At 34.9% G+C, this 22,401-nt stretch overlaps 1 protein-coding gene across 1 annotated transcript in view; it reads right to left on the bottom strand.

Annotated features, from left to right (window-relative positions):
* Positions 1 to 10,976: 10,976 nt before the first annotated feature.
* The window catches only part of LOC144975848 (structural maintenance of chromosomes protein 1A-like), a 159,841-nt gene continuing 148,416 nt past the window's right edge, over positions 10,977 to 22,401 (bottom strand). The window contains exons 26-27 of the mRNA XM_078920035.1: positions 14,400 to 14,510; positions 10,977 to 11,514 (exon numbers count right to left, since the gene is read on the bottom strand). Of these exons, the coding sequence (XP_078776161.1) occupies positions 11,413 to 11,514; positions 14,400 to 14,510 (213 nt within the window). The 3' untranslated portion in view covers positions 10,977 to 11,412. The remainder of the gene's footprint in view (positions 11,515 to 14,399; positions 14,511 to 22,401) is intronic.

Raw genomic sequence — 22,401 nt, 5'->3', positions numbered from 1 at the left:
ACGTCATGATCACTACACAAGAGACACTTTGTCATCGAAACGCAAATTAATAATAGTAGTAATAATAATTTTTAAAAAATAATAACAACAACAATAAAAATAATAATAATAATAATAGCAGTAGTGGTAATAATAATAATAATAATAATAATAATAATATAGTTTATTTATAGTATATTTTGCGCCCAATCCTCTATACCATGCACAAAGCTCTAGGCTCGTAGGCTACTACTGCAAATACAGAACGGACCCGCATTCTGCAAATAACTGAAATGAATGATATCTACTATTCGCAGTACTACTGCGAAATCACTATTCGCAGTACTACTGGTACTGGTACAGTAGTAGTAGGTCACATTTTCCCAATGTTGTGGCAGAAGTGCATTAACACATCAACAATTAATCTGAGTAAATTGGCTTATTTGAAGAAGTGTTCCGACAATGTTCAGATTTGGGAACTTTTTTTTGTCTAATTTTGGGTTGCAAATGGCAAATTTCTGCAGGGACGAGAAATCCAATGTACACACTATAAATTAAAATCTTGCTTAGGTAGATTTTAAAGTACTTGGTGAATTTTGTGATAGACTATCATCATATCTAAAGAATAGCAATTGCTACTACAGGAATGGAATAAACCGTGGCAGCACAGAAGGCCTGCTTTGGTCTCCATCAAACCACATGTATAAATTGACCACACTACGTAATTAACAAATAAATCAGAATAGACTTGTTGTCCAGCATGACAATGACAGGACATGTTTATTTATCCAGTCTCATGAGGCAACTTTTTGTTCACCCTGCAGTAAATGGGAGATTAGGATCAGGCCATTGCCAAAGATAAAGAAAGGTGCATGTCCCTCCACCACTCCACTACATGAGGACATTGACTCAGAAAATGCCAAAGTCAAAGATCATAGAGAAGCAGTTAGCTATAATAATAAATAATAATAATAATAATAATAATAATAATAATAATAATAATAATAATAATAATAATAATAATAATAATAATAATAATAATAATAATAATAATATAATAATAATAATAATAATAATAATAATAATAATAATAATATATTCTTTTTTCAATAAATAGGTTTGCAGGTTAACATTGTTCTATTCAACTCATAATAATGTTTTGCCTATGAGCAAATAATTACTGGAAAATCTAAAATCAGGCCTGTAAATGGTTGTTTGTTTGTTTTTTGTTTTTAAAGGATTTTACGGCGTTTGCACCACATTAAGGTTATATCAGCGCCAGTGAAAAGAAGAAAATGGCATAGTAAAAAGTTCTAGAATTACAATTAAAGCACGCAAGAAAAGGTAAGTTGTTTTTTGTTTTTAAGGCGCTTGCAACACATTAAGGTCATATCAGCGCCAGTAAAAAGGAAGAAAAAGGGATAGTTAAAAGTTCTAGAATTACAATTAAAACACATAAGAAAAGGTAAGACAAAGGGGAACTGGTTCAAATAGGGAACAGATGTAGATTCCAAGAGCACACCGTTAAAGTACTTAGTTTGAGATCACCTAAAAGTCTCATCCAGACACAAGCACAGGTCCCAACTAAGAGGAATACACTCAAATGTTTACCAATCATATAATATAATATGTAAACTAAACATAATACAATGCATAACAGAGAGATGATTTACAAGGAAAAAAAAATATCATCTCCCAAAACTATAACTATACATTCGACTGTTTCCCTCCCAGTCAAGGAATTCCGGCAAGGATCAGGACAAAACTAAGTAATCTCATTCCAAGACAATGACAGGAAACAATTGGAAAACGGGTATGGGGGGATAGAAGACACAGCATGTACCTCCCTGCCCACTATGGGAGGTCAGGATCCCCACCCAGAGAAAAGGTAAGACAAAGGGGAATTGGTTCAAATAGGAAGCAGATGTAGATTCCAAGAGCACACTATCAAAGTGTAAAAGGAGGAAAATGAACATTTACCTTTAAGCCCCAATTTTATGCGTTTACACCATGGCCTACTAAAAGAGTCAAGGCCTTGTCGCACGCCACGCGTCTTGAGCCGAGTTGGTTAAGGCCATTGACTAGCGCTGCGTAGTGTGTAGGTATAGTGTGTTAGTGAGAACTAACTACATATAGAGTACTATAGTTACGTCATGGTTAACACCCATTTTTACAACAGAGAAGATAAACTATCATTGATAGTTACACAATTCTGACGTCTTCACCGATTGTTTATGGTAAGTTTTGCTGATATGAAAAGGGAATGATAATTTCTCAAAAATGAGTGATAGGTGGAATGGGATATTACAAGAATTGCGATAAAGGCTAATGCGGAGGAAATTCTTCCTCTGTCTCTAAAATCGCAGTTTTCCGTGGAAAACCGCAGCACTGCTTGCACTTGCAAACCTTTTTCAAAGGGTAATTGTATCACCCATCGACTCAAATGATTATTTAGAATATCTGTTAGGCCATAATGATCCTGTTGCCAGATTCATTTCTGCGCACCTACAGATCAATTTTATTGTTGACAGCTCAAAAGTCGACCTATATTAATTTCCACAATACAGTATTATAATAGCTTTTATTTCTCCACAAATATTGCTGGTTCTCCACTAGTGATAAAAATATAATTTTGAACCCTTTCGACATGGGGTCGGAAAAATTTCACTAAGAATAATTCATTTTAAGAAGGAATTGTAAACGTGCCAAAGAACCTCAGTAACGTGCATTCCTGGAAAATGTAAACAAACAAGAACAAAAATTTTAAAGAAAATTTATCCTCAAGCTTTTTATTGTAAATTTTAATTTCATACATAATGAACACTGATGGAATACATTAAATAAATGAAAATACAAAGATTTACGAAATTGAACAAAATCACAAAGGAAAACAAAACTTCTGCTTGTTTTTTTCCCAAATGAATGAAAATTGTGAAAAATATTTGACATTCAACAATTATAATAAAAATGAAATACCCATTTGACAACGATGATGTTTGTTTTTTGTTTTTAAGGGTTTTACGGCACTTGCAACACATTAAGGTCATATCAGTGCCAGTAAAAAGAAAGAAAATGGGATATTAAAAAGTTTTAGAATTACAATAAAAGCACCCAAGAAAAGGTAAGACAAAGAGGGATTGGTTCAAATAAGATTCCAAGAGCACTATCAAAATACTTAGTTTGAGATCACTAAAAGTCTCATCCAGACATAAGCATAGGTCCCTACTAAGAGGAATACACTCAAATGTTTTACAAATCATATGTAATATAACGAAACATAATACAGTGCATAACAGAGAGATGATTTTCAAGGAAAAAAATATCATCTCCCAAAAACTAACTATACATTTGACTGTTTCCCTCCCAGCCAGGGCCAGGACAAAACCAAGAAATCTCATTCCAAGACAAAGACAGAAAGCAAGTTGTAAAACAGATATAGAGAGATAAAAGACAGTGAGTCCCTCCCTGCCCAGTATGGGAGGTCGACGATGAATTTCAATAGCTCTTCAATTATATTATTTACAAAATAAATATAAATTTGATGAAAAAGTGATAAAATAATGATGAAAAACAGGTTTTGTAAAGATTCAAATTAAGAATCAATAAAAAGAAGAAAAAAAACAATATTTATTTAAGAAATCTTAACATACAGGTAGCCTTGAGGAGGTTGAAAGAAAGAGTCCTTATAAAATTTAACCCACAAGCAACCTAACCAGCTCGCCATTATATCTGGTGGAAAACATTTTGCGATGAACTTAACTAGCATCTCATCCAAGGGTAACAAGCATATTTGTTACTGTCCTATGAACTCTAAAGAAACCAAAACATTGGTTTTGCGGCTAAAGAAGGACTTAAACACAAACAAGATCCAATAATAAAGGTATTGACTAAGTGAAATAATTTCATAAATTGATTGCGCAGAAGATTCCTATCACGTTTTTAAGATGAAAAAATGGAGCATAATACAATTCAATAAATAAAGCGAAACAAATGAAAGTAAACATACTATTCTCCCTCCCCCCCCCCCCCCCCTCTTTCTCCTCCAAAACCATCCTCAACATAATCAGTCTTCCTCAGTTGGAATCAAACCACATATCACTTGGCTGTCCGTATGTATTTCTTTGTAACATCAAGATTACTGGATTTAAAAAGTATATAGCGCTGTCATATTGTGAATTCTACATTTGCTATTTTGCATAAAACATTGGAAACTCTTAATTTTTTCAAGACAACGATTTAGAGAAACCAAGAGTGAGCTTCTCAAAAGAAAAACAGAGATCAAAGGTCAAATAAAATAATTTTGAAGAAAATTAAACATTCGAAAATAATAATAATAATAATAATAATAATAATAATAATAATAATAATAATAATAATAATAGATCTTTATTGTCCATAAATATGGCAATTTGTCATTTAGTTAAACTTGTTATAACGTTAAATGATAATTATAACATTGAACAGATATTTCACTCCTACTTATTTTCTCTCTCCCTCTTCCTCTCTTTCTTTCACATGTGCGATATACACAGCATAAACATATTCATTTCGTTTTCAATTTGTTACAATTGTGGCAATTCGACACCAAAAATTATCATCATTATGAATTGGTCAGTTAATCTAACATTAAATAAATTAATCAGTTAATCAGTGAACGAATCAATCCTTGAAACAATCCAAGAAGGACATCGTAAAGTCAAATTTAATTAATTTAGGGCAGAATGCAGAATCTGTTAAACGAAGTTATTATTCTTCAATAAAATTACTTCTGATATTTACAATCCTTAATCAAGAAAACCATGACCATAAAGTCTGACACAAATATAGAGTTTGAAATAAATGAACTATACTTAAGGAAAGAATTACAATTCTTATACAATGGAATACAACAACATATTCCATAATTTTGTTTTAATTTATCATCCACCACAATCAGAAAAATAAAGCCTCAGTTAAAGAGTTTTTAGCGGAGTTTCAAAAGTACATCATCGATATCTCAACAAAAACTAAATATTTTTATATCCTTAGTGATATTAATATTCAAGTAAATGACAGAACTGACAAGGATGCTACTTCCTTCCTTCATATAATCAAATCCTGCATTATCAACGAGGCTGGCAACATCCAATTCAGATGACAATTTATGCACCATGTTCATGTTGAAAATAATCACATCTCAGATCATAACAGTGCAACATTGGAAACTCTTAATTTTTTCAAGACAACGATTTAGAGAAACCAAGAGTGAGCTTCTCAAAAGAAAAACAGAGATCAAAGGTCAAATAAAATAATTTTGAAGAAAATTAAACATTCGAAAATAATAATAATAATAATAATAATAATAATAAATAATAATAATAATAATAATAATAATAATATAATAATAATAAATAATAATAGATCTTTATTGTCCATAAATATGGCAATTTGTCATTTAGTTAAACTTGTTATAACGTTAAATGATAATTATAACATTGAACAGATATTTCACTCCTACTTATTTTCTCTCTCCCTCTTCCTCTCTTTCTTTCACATGTGCGATATACACAGCATAAACATATTCATTTCGTTTTCAATTTGTTACAATTGTGGCAATTCGCCACCAAAAATTATCATCATTATGAATTGGTCAGATCATAACAGTGCAACCTTTTATCTAAACACTACAATACGACGATTCCGGCATAATACATACAGGAAATCGTCATCTATTGATAAGGACAGTGTTAAGAAGGACATTGTAAAGTCAAATTTAATTAATTTAGGGCGGAATGCAGAATCTGTTCAACGAAGTTATTAATCTTCAATAAAATTACTTGATATTTACAATCCTTAAACAAGAAAACCATGACCATAAAGTCTGACACAAATGCTACTGAGAAGATATTCGACAATCAAAAAATTAAAAGAAGAGCAGCCGAGAAGACATGGCGTAATACAAAGCTCGCTGTCAACAAAGAAGCCTACATCAGAGAAAAAGCAAAATGCAGTTTTGTGAGAAAAAACATAAGGGCAACAGTAAAGAATTCTGAACAATCTAATGAATCATGAAACGTCATCGTCACTACCAAAACACAGATGGAACTGAATTGGCAAACAGGTTCAACAATTTAAAAAAAAGATAAAATATAAAAAATTTGTTGATCTAGTATAATCCACGTAAGGGGATAACTAACACCCAAGGTCACATGCCACTAATTCTTTTTTATCTGAATTTCCCACTGCAACAAATGAAGAAATAAGTGAAATAATTTAAAAGGCACCAAACAAACACTGTACTCTAAATCCTATACCAACGTGGATCTTAAAGCCATCGAGAACTTCTCACTAGAGCACGCTGACTTTCCAGATTGTATGAAGGAGACCATAATTACAATTGCTTAAAAAGGCAAACCTTGATTTTGATTTATTAAAATACTATTGGCCTGAATCCAATTTAAATTTTATTTTAAAGGTTATTGAGAGGTTGTTGTCAAACAACTACAACAATATGATATGAATATACGTAATACATTTCAGTCCGCATATAAACCGTGTCACAGCACCTTAACTGCACTTCCTTGCATCGATCATGATCTGATAACCCATTTAGAACAATGTTGCACTACTCCTCTTAGATTTAAGTGTTGATCTAGTATGATCCACGTAAGGGGATAACTAACACCCAAGGTCACATGCCACTAATTCTTTTTTATCTGAATTTCCCACTGCAACAAATGAAGAAATAAGTGAAATAATTTAAAAGGCACCAAACAAACACTGTACTCTAAATCCTATACCAACGTGGATCTTAAAGCCATCGAGAACTTCTCACTAGAGCACGCTGACTTTCCAGATTGTATGAAGGAGACCATAATTACAATTGCTTAAAAAGGCAAACCTTGATTTTGATTTATTAAAATACTATTGGCCTGAATCCAATTTAAATTTTATTTTAAAGGTTATTGAGAGGTTGTTGTCAAACAACTACAACAATATGATATGAATATACGTAATACATTTCAGTCCGCATATAAACCGTGTCACAGCACCTTAACTGCACTTCCTTGCATCGATCATGATCTGATAACCCATTTAGAACAATGTTGCACTACTCCTCTTAGATTTAAGTGTGGCATTTGATACAGTCGACCACAAGATACTCTTAGACTGAAGAATGAATGAAGATTAGAATGGAGGCTTCTTTTGGAGTCACTGGTGCAGCATTCAAGTGGTTTTCTAATTACTTGAAGAATTGAACACAAGTGCAAATTAATGGAATATCTACGACAACAATCAAACTTAATTTTGGCATGCCACTGGGGTCAGTTTTGGGTCCATTCCTGTTCACTGTCTACACAACTCTTACTAGCATCATTCAACCCTACAGCATCAGTCACCATCTTTACGTTGATGATACACAGCTATATTTCCCAATTTCTTCTTCCGACTTAATTTCAAACAAGACAAACATCTTTAACTGCGTCTCTCACTCTGGATGACCCAAAACAAGCTAGAATATAATGATGATAAACTGAATTTATCGTTTTTAAGAAACAAGGAAAGACCATTCTAATGGAAGAACTTATTATTAAATTTGTGACTCTATCATTTGCAGATCTTTGATTGTAAAAAATCTTGGGTCTTCATTTTGATGAATTTCTGAATATGCAATATCAAATAACAAACACTGTCAAAATCTACATTTTATTTTAAGGTCATATGATAGATGAAGAAATTTGTAAAATGCTCATTAATTTACATTTTGCTAGCAGGCTGGACTATTGTAATTCCCTTCTCTACAGGCTTCCAAAGAGCTTGATGGCAAGACTGCAGTTATTATAAAACAGGGCAGCACGAATTGTCACCAAGACAAAAAAAAGAATGATCATATGACTCCAGTTTTGGAATACCTTCATTGGCTGCCGGTGGAGAGGCGAGTTGATAATAAACTAGCATCCATGCCTTTAAATGTCTTAATAACAAAGCTCCAGATTATTTAAAATCACTCCTATTTCACTCAGTATCATTTGAAAGAAAAATCCCTAAAATATAAGTATAAGTCTTAGAAACTGGGTGAGTCCATTTCGTTTTAATGAGAAAGGGTGGTTTTGGATATCATTTGAAAATTACTAAATTCCAAAGTATTTTCCATAATTTAGTTCAAATGTTATTTAACAATATGAGTGTAAAAGAATAAAAAAATTTAGGGAGTAAATTAATTAAAAAAAAAAAAAATTGTGTTTACTTTATTACAACAACCAGGCGATCATAAGTATCCTATCACCCCCTGCTGGTAGATGGGTTGGTGTTTAGATGTCCAACGGAAAAAGTACTTATGCCACACGTCTAAAATTTGGAAATTATTCTATGCCACCGTACACATAATTTTCGAAATATAGGAAACAGCCTCAAAAAGTATAAATGGTACTAACTGAACTCGCTTTTGTTTCACTATTCAGCATTGTAAATGGATAATGGCGCAATATAAATTTCCCATTACATTACATTACACCCAGAAAGGAAAATGACCAAAAGAAAATTTGATAAATATCAAACATGTCTTTTCTTCGCAAACTGTCCAAATTTCTAGATAAAAAATAATCTGTATCAGCCTAATATGTAAGGTTTCCATGTAAGGTTGTACCTCCATAATTAATTCAGAATTCTGTAAGACAAGTACATTATTGGCGTGGATCCAAAATAAAACATCTCCACTGATAAGTAAAACAAGAATATTTTCCTGTGGTATATGATAATCAAGAACACATATTCTGTCCGAAACATTCCATTCGTCACTAGTCAAATCCCTGCAGTTTTTATTTATGAGAAATCCACCACCATAGTGAGGTGAACTGGAAGCAAAGCACAGCAGTCTGTGACCATTTATTGTTTGGTCGACGCCATCTTGGATCTTCGTCTCTTGTAAACACAACACATCGATTTTATAACTTTCTAAATCTTGACACAGTTGTTCCTTTCGAACGTTACTTTTAATAGATCTTAAGTTAAAAGTTCCAATATTAAGATTAGTCCACATCAGGTAAAAATTAAAGATTCCACACAGTGAATAAATGGAAACATAAGACTATCCACTGAGCCGAAGCTCAATGTCAACAGGTGTCAGCCATGTTGTCCGGACATATAAGAAAACATATCCATAACAATAACCGGAATCGATATGTCCGCAGCCTTTGATACGATCGACAGAGGAAAACTTTTGGAGATATTAACAGACATAGTAGACGAAGACGAGCTCCGAATAATCCGATTTCTCCTCAGCAACACAAAGATACAACCAAGGATATACGGGGCCACAAAACAGACGCAGTTCGAAAGTAACATCGGGACCCCCCAAGGAGATAGTCTGAGCCCGATTCTGTTCACAATATACTTAGAACACGCTCTGAAAGAAGTTCGAAAAGTCATTCCAAAACCAACGACTCATATTGAGAATGCAATCCCTAGAGAAATCGCCTATGCAGATGATGTCGATTTTATTGGATCAACACCAGCAAATATAGACATCATACAAAATACCCTCATGAAATATAACCTCCAAGTCAATGCCAATAAAACCGAATTTACAACAATATCGAGGAACAAAGAGGAATGGAAAAGAACAAAGAAAGTCGGCTCACTAATTGGAGACACCGAGGATGTACAAAGAAGAAAACAGCTATCAAACGCCGCACTCAGTAAACTCACCAATGTATGGATTAGAGGTGACAAAATAAAGAGAAAAACCAAACTGAAACTGTACCATGCTCTTGTAAAACCGGTACTTCTGTATAACTGCGGCACTTGGGCGTTGACAAAATCCGAAGAAGAACATCTGGATGCCTTCCATCGCACACAGCTAAGAAGGTTACTGGACATCAAATACCCAAAAAAGATCTCAAATGAATCTCTCTATAAGATCACAAAAGAAAGACCAATCTCCCTTGACATTTTACAACAACGATGGCAACTTTTCGGTCACATACTACGCAGGGACAAAAACATACCAGCTAACCAAGCCATGTCGGGATATTTCCAAAAACACGGGAACCTTTTCAGAGGAAGACCGATCACAACACTCCCTGTGATCCTAAACAAAAACCTCACAACACTTGGACAAAGCATTAGTCTCATAACGGCAGGGGACCTTGAAAATCTGAGAACCCTAGCAGAGGACCGGCAATATTGGAGACACCTCACACAGGAAATACTGGAAACAGCCAAGGCGACCCGATCTTTCGGTCGAGACGCGAAAGGCATCTAAGTCAAGTAAGTCATATGATAATATATAACATAATAGTATATATATAAAATGGTAAAACTCTAAATATGACTGGGAGAAAAAATAATAAGACAAAGTAAAAGAGTGGATTTTGTTTTGAAACAGTTGCACGCTTTTGAAATGGCATTATTTAAATGCTTCACTACATTTTAATGAAAATGCTGATCCTGAATTCAAAATTTTGTTTCAGATACAATTCTGGAGGTATTAAAACAAATGCTGCTTGTGAAACTATATTGAAAAACTTGTACATTGTAAAATAAAGACATTAACAATCTCTATACCACATAATATTATATATATATATATATATATATATATATATATATATATATATATATATATATATATATATATATATATATATATATATATATTGAATCGTGTTTGATACAAATATGGTACGAAAAGTGCTCGACATGTAGTAATGGAGCGAATTATTATTTTTAAAATATTTACCACAATGTTTGAGACAGTCTACATTAATGTTTCAGGCTTAATTCGCCATCGTCAGGACTGAGTTGTTTTGTTGACTGTTGTTGTTTTTGACTTCAACAAACAACAACAGTCAACAAAACAACTCAGTCCTGATGATGGCGAATTAAGCCTGAAACATTAATGTAGACTGTCTCAAACATTGTGGTTAAATATTTAAAAATAATATATATATATAATATATATATATATATATATATATATATATATATATATATATATATATATATATATATATATATATATATATATATTCCTCTGAACCACTAACCCAATGTTCATATCAATGGTGTCAGCAGTTAAGACTAACACATAAGTAATGATAAAATACTCTGCATGTGGAAAATTCTGATGGAAAATAACGATGTAATATGCAAAAAAAATTAATTGATATCCAACTGAGGAAGGCTTTTCTTTCAATCGTTCTGCTTTATTATTGTCACATTATCATGCACTTTTCTTATTTTCATCTTGTATTATTGCCCACTCCCAAATTTTGCTTGTGGCCATATTTTCAAGAAATAATTAAGCATATCTAAGTTTGGAAGATATTCAGCTGTTCGCTACAAGAGCAAATATCTTCTCCGAGTACATTTCACCAAGACTTCCATTTTCTATCCAAGTAACCTATCTTTTTATTTATCAATCATTCAATATAACATGTAAAATCCATCTATCTATCGGGGCTGGTAGTACTGGTCATCATGTTCATGAGCATGAGGGTCAGGATACTCTGTAAGGTCAAGGGTCAGACTATTGCTAATGACACAATCCCCTTGCTATAGAAAGACAAGATAAATAAATTAAAACACATAAGTCTTCAGTTCAATTAATATTCATACATTTCACTATCCATTTAAGAGGGACAGTAAGTCAGTGGAAAAAAAAACAAAAATTCTATCTCAAGAAATACCCTCAAGATTGCTGTTGATGAAGAATTCTCTCATATGATATACAGGCCTGTAAATGGTTGGTGAAAAAATTGTCGGAACTTTTTGAACACACAAATATAGAATACAACAGGACAAAAATATGGATTAATTAATAAACACAATACAGATATGAGACGTCAATCGTGTCACTTTCCCCTACTTATTTATAATGAAGTCCTTATTTCATAGTACCAAAAAAAAAAAATCCCACTTATTTGAGAGACTACCCACTTTTGTGGGTCCAGGTCTGAGTTAGTTGTAAAATGAAAGGAAGAAAACAATTCCTACCCTTTTGAAGGATGTGTATCTAGTGCTTGACACAGGAAGCTGCGTATCTTCGCTCCTGTTTGTTTGTGTTAAATTTTTAAGCTGATTATTTCGTATTTTTGGATTATTTTTTATAATCAAAGAAGAAGAAGAAGAAGAAGAAGAAGAAGAAGAAGAAGAAGAAGAAGAAGAAGAAGAAGAAGAAGAAGAAGAAGAAGAAGACGACGACGAAGAGGTGGTGCGGTCGTGTGAGAGCTTTCGAAGAAAAATAGATATTTCGCATTATTTCTCTTCCGTCTCACATCCAGACGGAAAGAATGAAATATAGCAAAAAACAGATAAGGAACGGAGAAATGCATGTGTGTCAGTAGCAAAATAGAGACAAACGCTCCGGTCCGATTCGACACACTTCTGTGCATGTTAGTTATTTACTGACTAGGTGTGTGTTCGACGACTCACGCGAACTTCGCGACCCTCTCTCGCTGGCTGTGACACAGTAGCCAATCAGTGAATACATCCACGTCTAGCGGAGCGTGTCGGTGGCAAAATATAATAACTAACTGATAGGCGGTCTAGTTATGTTTTGTCTTTGATGCGACAAATAAAAAGTTTTTTATTGGTTTTTTTTTTTTGTTTTTTTAAGTCGGCATTTGAAATGGAGTAAAATCTGATTTTTTCGAGGAATGAAATAAAACTCTTTTGTTTTCTTTTTTATCGGTTCTGTTCTTTGACGTTATGAATTTTATTTTTAATATTAATTTATTTAAATTTAATTATAGCACTTATAGAGCAAAATCGTACTGTCGGAAATCCGACAATAGTCGGAAGATTTACAGGCCTGGATATATGACTATGATGAATAAGCTTGCTTTGTCATGTACAATTACCAACAGTAATCTATTTAATGAGCTTTTTCTTTTTGAATAGGTCTTAAGAATTTAATTGTCTTTTTTATTAATCATACATCTGTGTATTGTATTTTTCTTTTTAATTAATTATTTTATGAAGAATTTAAAGGCAAATTATCTATTTTCGTTCTGCATATTTATATAAAAAGAGAGAGAGAGAGAGAGAGAGAGAGAGAGAGAGAGAGAGAGAGAGAGAGAGAGAGAGAGAGAGAGAGAGAGAAGAGGAAGAGAGGGGAGAGAGAGAGAGAGAGGGGAGAGAGAGAGAGAGAGAGAGAGAGAGAGAGAGAGAGAGAGAGAGAGAGAGAGAGAGAGAGAGAGAGAGAGAGAGAGGAGAGAGAGAGAGAGAGAGAGAGAGAGAGAGAGAGAGAGAGAGAGAGAGAGAGAGAGAGAGAGAGAGAGAGAGAGAGAGAGAGAGAGGAAGAGAGAGAGAGAGAGAGAGAGAGAGAGAGAGAGAGAGAGAGAGAGAGAGAGAGAGAGAGAGAGAGAGAGAGAGAGAGAGAGAGAGAGAGAGAGAAGAGAGAGAGAGAGAGAGAGAGAGAGAGAGAAGAGAGAGAGAGAGAGAGAGAGAGAGAGAGAGAGAGAGAGAGAGGAGAGAGAGAGAGAGAGAGAGAGAGAGAGAGAGAGAGAGAGAGAGAGAGAGAGAGAGAGAGAGAGAGAGAGAGAGAGGATATCTGTATAAAATTTCGAAATAATATTTGTCTTTCCTCCAATTTTGACTATACAACCCATCTGAAGACCTAAGTTGAACCCACCAGTCCAGAAAATCAAAACTCCAGCCCAGGGGAATTATAGTAAAAGAAGTGATATTGGAAGTTGCTGTAGTAGCAGAAGACAAGAAAGAAGGAATGAAATACAATACATTGGTTTCCGCTAAAAGTGCCTTGGAAACGAGAAAAACAAAATCAGGTGGAATGGGCACTCAGACCAAATACATCCTAGTAAATGAAATAAAATTACATACTTTACACAAAGTCTGCCTTTACTTAAGTTATAGGTTTGTTTGGTATGTGCTTTATCTGCTTTTGCCATTGAAAAAATAAAGCAATAGCCCTAGATAATCCAAATCTGCCAAAACATGTAAAATAAAATCAATGAGTGAGAGAATGACACATGTTAAAATAAAAAACCAAGCACTCAAAATGACAGATTTAGTAGAAAATATAGTTTCACAGGTAGGAACAAAAAAAAACAAAAAACAAAAAACAAACGCAACACTTGATATTTAGGAAGAGACATGATGCCTTCAAGGCAATGTTACATTTTATTTTTTAGAGTGACAACACACCTGAGTATGGTGAGGGAATTTGAGTAAATAAATAGCCTTTTCCAAAGAAACAACTTTGCTCTTCCTATAGTGGGACTCAAACCAGAGACCTAACGGTCTAAATGCGAGCGATATTACACAAGACTCCAAACTGCACAAAAAAAAAAAAAGACAAGTGGGCACTTAGACTGAATGAATAATTAGGCAGCAGGTACTCTTGTGGAAACCACTGTATTTCTTTTTTAAGTGAAGGATTGATAAAGATCATTTATAAATTTGAAAATGTTACTAACCTCAGGGAAAATACCAATTAAAGCATCAGCTCTATTGTAGAACTCTTCTTTAAGAGAGATCACAATACATTGGAAGTTACTTTCTGACTGTTCTCTTATGTAAGCAGCTACCTGGAGAAATATCAAGAGGATTTTTAGTTGATGATTTTTACATTTTGAATTTTTAAAAATACGTTGGTGAGAACTGTAACAAAATCATGAGAATGACAATGGACTCGTCCTCATCCATTCGTTTATTATTATAATAATAGTTGTAGTGATGTGGATGATGAACTGGTGGTTGGAGTTGTAGAAGTGGCAGTAGTGATGATGAGTGGTGGTAGTGGTTATAGTGGTTTTAGTAGAGATGATGGTGGTAGTTGTAGGAGTGATGATGATGCAATGGTGGTGGTTGTAATAATGGTAGTAATGATAATGTGCTTATGGTGATGGTAGTAGTAAAGGTAGTAGGGATGTTTATGTAGTGGTCATAGTAGTGGTAGCAGTAAGTGGTGGCGGTAAGGTAGTAAGGCCAAATTCTAGAGTTGCCTAAATGAGTCAATAAATGTATAGTAAAATAAAAGGAGTAAAAATAACTTATAAAAGATAATAATAATAATAATAATATAATATAATAATAATAATAATAATAATAATAATAATAATAATAATAATAATAATAATAATACACATTTATATAGCGCTCATTCTCGTGTAAAACACAAGCTCTGGGCACTTTACAATATAAATATCAATTTTAAGTGAAAAAAAATAACAACAACAATAATAATTCATAGCCAAATCAAGGATTCATATAGAGTCAAGAAAAACAAATACAGTAAAAATGTGTCTTGAGATTCTTTTTAAAAGTAGGTAAAGACTTGCACTCCCTCAGACCACGTGGTAGTTCATTCCAAATCTTGGGGCCGAAACAAGCAAAGATCTATCACCAAATTTTGTTCTTGATCTTTTTTCCAAAATTTTCGTTTGGTCATTACATGATCTTAAAGTGTAATTTTCAAATTTACACATCACCACGTGATCTGTGAGATATGCCGGTGCTATACCAGCCAAACACTTATAAACAAGACACGCTGCTTTGTAATATGTGCGCTTTTCAATGGGCAACCAGTGGAGAGAGGCCAACAAAGGGGTTGCATGATCAAATTTTTTTTGGCCAAAAACTAATCTTGCTGCACTGTTTTGCAGTAGTTGTAATTGTTTAATAAAAGCCTGAGGCAAGTTGACAAGCAGCGAGTTACAATAATCTAGTTTCGAAAAAATGAGGGAAATAACCAATGTTTTACATGTTCCAATTGCAATATACTGACGGATCGATCTGATTTTCTTCAATTGAAAGTATAAAGATTTACAGAGAGCAGAAATGTGAGCTGACATTCTCATTTCTGAATCAAAATAGACACCCAAATTTTTCACAGTCTTTGAAACTTTGATCTTTTCACCCCCAATCAACACCTCAAGACCATCATTCACCTTCAACTGCCCTCTATTTCCCACAATCATCACTTCTGTTTTTGACTCATTCATTTTCAACTTGTTTGCATCCATCCACTCTTTCACATCCGTCACACATTCTTCCACACGTTTCACAATATTTTCGAGATTTTTAGTTTTATCAGTAGCATAAAGTTGCGTATCATCTGCATAGAGATGATAGCGCAGCCCATGACCAGTGATGACATTAGATAATGGAGAAGTATACAAAAAAAAGAATTGGACCCAAAACAGAGCCTTGAGGAACACCAAAAGAGAATGTAAGTTGACGAGAAAGTTTATCTAAAATCATAACCTGTTGCTTTCTGCCATCTAAATAAGATTCAAACCACTGCAAGACAGTCCCAGACAAGCCAAAGGTTATATTAAGTTGTTTAATGAGAATACCGTGATCAATAGTATCAAACGCCGCCGAAAGGTCTAACAATGTCAGAAGAGAAACAGAACCTTTATCTAAAACATCAAGCAAATCACTCGCAACACAGCACAGAGCAGTTTCTGTGCTGTGGTAAGAACGATAAGCTGACTGAAATTTTTCCCATAGATTGTTTTCATGGAGATGTTGTGAAAGACGTCGGAGTACAACTATTTCAAGGATTTTAGAAAGAAATGGCAGATTTGAGACGGGACGGTAGTTACTAAGGTCATTTACATCGAGATATTGCTTTTTTATGAGAGGCTTTACAATTGCATGTTTATAGATATCTGGGACTTGTCCTGAGATAAGTGACTGATTTATAATATAAGTTATGCAAGGTATCAATTCAGGAAGACATAATTTCAAAATATTAGTTGGTAAAGGATCTAAATCACATGACTTCGAGGAAGATGAAAAAATTATTTTAGAAATCTCTCCTTCAGTTGTTTCTTTCAAACAAGAGAATCCCTGTGAACCGAAAAAGGGTGGAAATTTATATCTTCATTTTGCACGAGGTCCAAATTGTTCCGAATTTTCGATATTTTTCCCGAAAAGAAATCTGAAAATGCATCCGGCTGCTTTTCTACCGGGATATTAGTGGGTAGACACATGCCCTTTTCTTCCCCTAAAAGTTCCTTTGAAACAGAGAAAAATTCCTTAGTGTCCCTCACTGATGACAGTTTTGTGTTATAATAGTTTCTTTTTGCTCTTTTGCAGGTGGTTTTATACTTATGCTTTTTTGCTATATATATCAGCCGGTCAATCTCAAGACCCGATTTTCTCCGCGATGCCTCTGCATTCCTTTTTTCCCTTTTGGCAGTTTTTTCACTCTGGTTAAACCACGGAGACGGTTTCCTGGAATTTATTATTCTAGTTGTCTTTGGCGCATGCCTGTCGATGACGTTGCGCAGTACCTCGTCCGTTTTCTGTGCTGATGGTACATCCATTCTTCCTAGTTCCGCTGACAGATTGTTTTTGAAGGAACTAATGTCTATTCTTTTAGTATCCCTAGACACTATCTTGACTTTCTTTGCTTTCTCTTTGATGCATTTGAGAGTTGCCAGAATCAGATTGTGGTCTGAAATTTCTTTTTTGATATTTTTAATTGATTCAACAAGCGAGGGTGTATCAATGATGAACCAGTCCAAGACGTGCCCCAATCTTTGAGTTGGAGAGGTCACTAACTGAGTGAGGCCATGTTCATTCAGCATATTTTTTATAATTTTAACGAGACTATTCTGATCAACATCAAACTGAATATTAAAATCGCCGATAAAATTTTTTCGCTTATTTGATGTGTCTTTTGATACAAAATCTGAAAATTCGTCAGCAAAATCATTCTGTCTCAGTTTGTTCTTTTTGCTTGGGGGTGGTCTGTAGATACAAGTGATTAAAAATGAAATTTGAGGGTAGGTCAATGTGGTTTGGACACACTCGAAACTTTTGAACAAAATTGGCCTGTTTTGTATTTTAGACGAAAGAGCGTGTTTGTACATGATGGCGATCCCCCCTCCTGATCGTCCATTTCTTGGGAACGATTCCATCTTGTAGCCGGGAGGTGTCATTTCTTTCATTATAGGTTCATCACCGAACTGACGCAACCATGATTCAGTTATATATAGAATATCGATATCGTGTTGATCTATGACATCGATTATATCGAATGTCTTGTTTCTCGATGACTGTGCGTTAATATGGCCAATACAAATGTTATGATTTCCATGACTTGGTCTTGTGTCATTTGTCAATATTTTTGTTAACGTCTGTGGTGGTCGAGTTGAACGATGACAGTTCACTGGACGTCGCGGGACTGTTGTTTCAATAACATGTTGTTTACGTCGACCACCATGTTTACAGACAATCTTTTGTTGATTGTAATGGTGTTCACGTTTGAGGTAGGAGTGTGTGTTTTCAATTTGTAAACAATAAAAGCGCAGGGTGAATAGAAGTCCAACGACAGCCGACAGCAAAAATTGGTTGTGAGAACGAGTAAAAATGGCGGGGTCTTGGTGAAACATTACGGAGTTATAGTTAGACACCGAAGCTCGCCTAACGAACGACTTGCCCAACACGTGACCATTTTTTTTCTCGCGTCCTCTCGTCTAATCTCGTCACTCCCGAATAGAAAGAGGAGGCGGAGCTCATATGATATAACGCAATGAAAGTTCTGTCCGATGACGGGTGGGGGATATCACCTCTCCAAAACTTACCTTATTATATGAGATCTTGAGATTCTTATCCAATCATCGATTGCTCGTTTGACAGTTCGCTTGTGAACAGTTAGGAGACCATCTCTTGATTTATGGGCAGGCGGCTTTGCGTAAAGGCGGTGAGTGTTGTATACATCAAAGAGTACCGCTGACCGATGGGTAAATAGTGGTTGTGTAACCCAAAAGCCCTGCCGTCTCGACTGCAAGGTCTTGTATGTAATAGTTGCGTCACCATCTCAAGGCTCAGGAATTAATTAGTGAGCTGATTCAAACAATGTGGGTTTCAAATTTATCGTATACGTAATCATTTGGAAGCTACAGAGAAAGGTGTTTTTGTGTAATCCCTTTCACACACACACACGCGCGCGCGCGCGCGCGCACACACACACACACACACACACAAACATATACAAACAATACACAAACAATACACATCCCTGGTCATCTATTGCCTATATTATTAATGTTAATATATACATCCCATGCTGATTGTCACTACCCCCCCCCCCCCCGCCCCCCAACCATTTCCACCATCCAAGTACCAGCGGCCTTTTCTCTTTGATTTCGTATCATGGTCTACCCGAAGCCCAACACCTCGATCGTTTGTGGGTCAACCCACCCCCCCACCTTCCCCCGTAATCAATTTATAATTTTCTCTCTGTATAGAGCGCCACATGCACAATTATATACTATTGAATGACACTGACCTTGCCCCTCCCCTAACACAAGCCAACAGCAACCCAAGCTATCCTCTATCACGTGACCTTAGATCCGATGCTGCATACCGCTTGAGAGTCTTCACTATCCAGATCTCGTTCATGGTCACGTGAGAAGGCTATATCCGTTCGGGTTCGGCGTTCGACCCGATTTCGTTAAAAGCCTATTGTAAAATAGTCCGAAACAATTTCGATAAAAATGATGTCGAAACCGTATAAAATATAATTAAAGCAATATCACAATGGTATCTTACGTGTTGTACAAAAATCCTTGAATAAAATTGAATTGAAATAAGACGTGTAAATCCTTGAAATCGGTAAAAATTGAAGAGAAATGTCACAACAACAAAAACACGTCTTGCCTGTTAGGCAACTACACACTATAAAAAGATAAAAAGACAAAGTAAACGACGTTTTGCCTTTGGCCTTCTTCAGGTAAACAAGAAAAGGAAAAGTTTATATAACATATTTCCTTTTCTTGTTTACCTGAAGAAGGCCAAAGGCCTGAATGTCGTTTACTTTGTTTTTTATCTTTTATAAGAGTCATTTTTACTCCCTGTATTTTACTTTACTTTATAGTAATGGTAGAGCAGTAATAGTGACGATGGTGAAGATGAGGTGGTGATTGTGGTAGTGATAGTAATGATGATGATGATGTTGATGGTTGTGGTGGTAGTAGTGATTGTAGTTGTAGTAGTAGTGATGATAATGTGGTGGTGGTAGGTGTTGTAGGAGTGGCAGGTGATTACATTTTGGTGATGGTAGTGGTGGCAGTGATGATTATGTGGTCGTGGTTGTTGTAGTGGTATAGTCCATTCCAAGTCCGGAATGTCGCAAATTCCTCCAAAGTTACGAAATGTATGCGGGCTTATACTTTAAGTGACATTATGAATTTTGAATACAAATAGTGATATGCCAAACCGTTTTCTCATAATGCCAAATTCCTTTGATCTTTTCATAGTTTGCAATAAAATATGACTCAAACTTTGTGAAATGTTTACAATAATGATTTGTTGATTCTCTTTCTCATGGGGAAAAATATTCACAACAAAGTTGCATTCAGTGGTGCAGCATAGCAAATAATTTTGGGTTGTTTCAAATAGTGTAACAATAGATATCATATAAATAGTACTTAACAGTGTTGAAAAAAAGATCACAACTGTAACAATAGATATCATATAAATAGTACTTAACAGTGTTGAAAAAAAGATCACAACTGTAACAATAGATATCATATAAATAGTACTTAACAGTGTTGAAAAAAAGATCACAACTGTAACAATAGATATCATATAAATAGTACTTAACAGTGTTGAAAAAAAGATCACAACTGTAACAATAGATATCATATAAATAGTACTTAACAGTGTTGAAAAAAAGATCACAACTGTAACAATAGATATCATATAAATAGTACTTAACAGTGTTGAAAAAAAGATCACAACGTGTATAATTTATCTCTTCCCCGGTGGACAATGGACATGTAATATATTGGGTGACACAAACAATCCGTTAGGTGCTATACGTTTTTGGACAAAGACATTGACAGAGACGCCAACTTTAAATTTGTAGACCTGTAAATGAGCTCTATAAAAATTGACTGAAACTCTTCGTAATTCATCGTAGTTGTAGCGGAAAAATCCAAAGAATCGAAATGAATAGTAAACAGTAAGCTCGCTTGAGCAAAACAATGGCAGAAAACTAATTTGCGCTGGAATTAATTAGGCTACTTACAATTATAATAGTTCCTTATAATTAGGTACTCAATCAGTGAAGAAACTAGAAATGGTCAACCAGTTTGTTTACAATGTGAGGCAATCGAGATGTACTGTGGCAATCCCTAACTTTCGATTTGAAGGTGTCTAGATAATGCACTTCCGGCTTTCGCATTTTAGTTTTTTCATACTTTTACTTCCCTCCAGGTAAATGTGGTCAATTTTGGCTTAGACGAAACAGTGAAATTTATCGCTCACCGGCTCAGTTAAAATTGGCTACCATTGGGATCACGACAGGTTTGGAAAGTGAAAGAATAATTTCACGAAGGCTGTGTGAAAATACACTGGGATGTGTTCAGACACAGCAATTCTAAAAAAGTGTCGCTTAGCCTTGGCAATACATCTATCGTTAATATAAACGGCCCATAAGCTATGCGTAGCGCTATGGAACATTCCTAATTACTTTACGGTCATTCGACTACTCGATTCATGAATTCTTTCTTTCCTTTTTAAAATTAATTGAATTTGACGAATTGACTGATTTCAGTTAATTGACAGAGAATTTACAAGTCTAAATTTGGCTCACAGGAGTTTCAGACACCACACATAGGAATTTCAATGCAGAAAGAGGAATTTCCGCACACAAGAAAAAGGAATTGGAATGGTATTTGGCATTGTGTTTACATATTGTATAGTTCTAAATAGATAACTGATTAGAATTATATTATGATACATAAACACATTGCCAAATACAATCCCAAAGTTTCCTTACTTCAAATGAAGTAAAGCGCCAAAACCTAATGGTAGAGATTGTAGTACTGGTGGTAGTGAGGATGATGTGGTGTTGGTGGTTGTAGTAACAGTATTAGTGAAGATGAAGATGTGATAGTGGTTGTTGTTGTATTAGTAGTGGTAGTGATGATGATATGGTGGTGGTGGTGGTTGAAGTAGTAGTTGTAGTGATGATGATGTGGTGAGGTATAGTGCTTGTAGTAGTTGTGGTCGTGATGATAATGAAGTGGTGGTGGTTGTAGTAGTGGTGGTAGTGTTGTTGATGTGGTGGTGATGGTGGTTGTAGTAAAAATGGTAGTGATGATAATGTGGTAGTGGTGGTTGTAGTAGTATGGTACTGTTGATGATGTGGTGGTGGTTGTAATAGTAGTCGTGGTAGTGATGATGATGTGGTGATGATGGTTGTAGTAGTAGTAGTGGTAGTGATGATGATGTGGTGGTGGTGGTTGTAGTAGCAGTGGCAGTGATGATGATGTGATGGTAATGCAAGTAGTAGTAGTAGTTGTGGTAGTGATGATGATGTGGTGGTGGTTGTAGTAGTGGTTTTAGTGATGATGACGTGGTGGTGGTTGTAGTAGTGGTGGTAGTGATGATGACGTGGTGTGGTTGTAGTAGTTTTAGTGGTTGTGATAATGATGTAGTGGTGGTGGTTGTAGT

Source organism: Berghia stephanieae, chromosome 6 (assembly GCF_034508935.2).
Source record: "Berghia stephanieae isolate SIO BIC M18660-M18661 chromosome 6, UCSD_Bste_1.3, whole genome shotgun sequence".
Taxonomy (NCBI): Eukaryota; Metazoa; Mollusca; class Gastropoda; order Nudibranchia; family Aeolidiidae; genus Berghia; species Berghia stephanieae.
The sequence above is the reverse complement of the archived record's forward strand: the minus strand, read 5'-3'. Positions and strand labels throughout refer to the sequence as shown.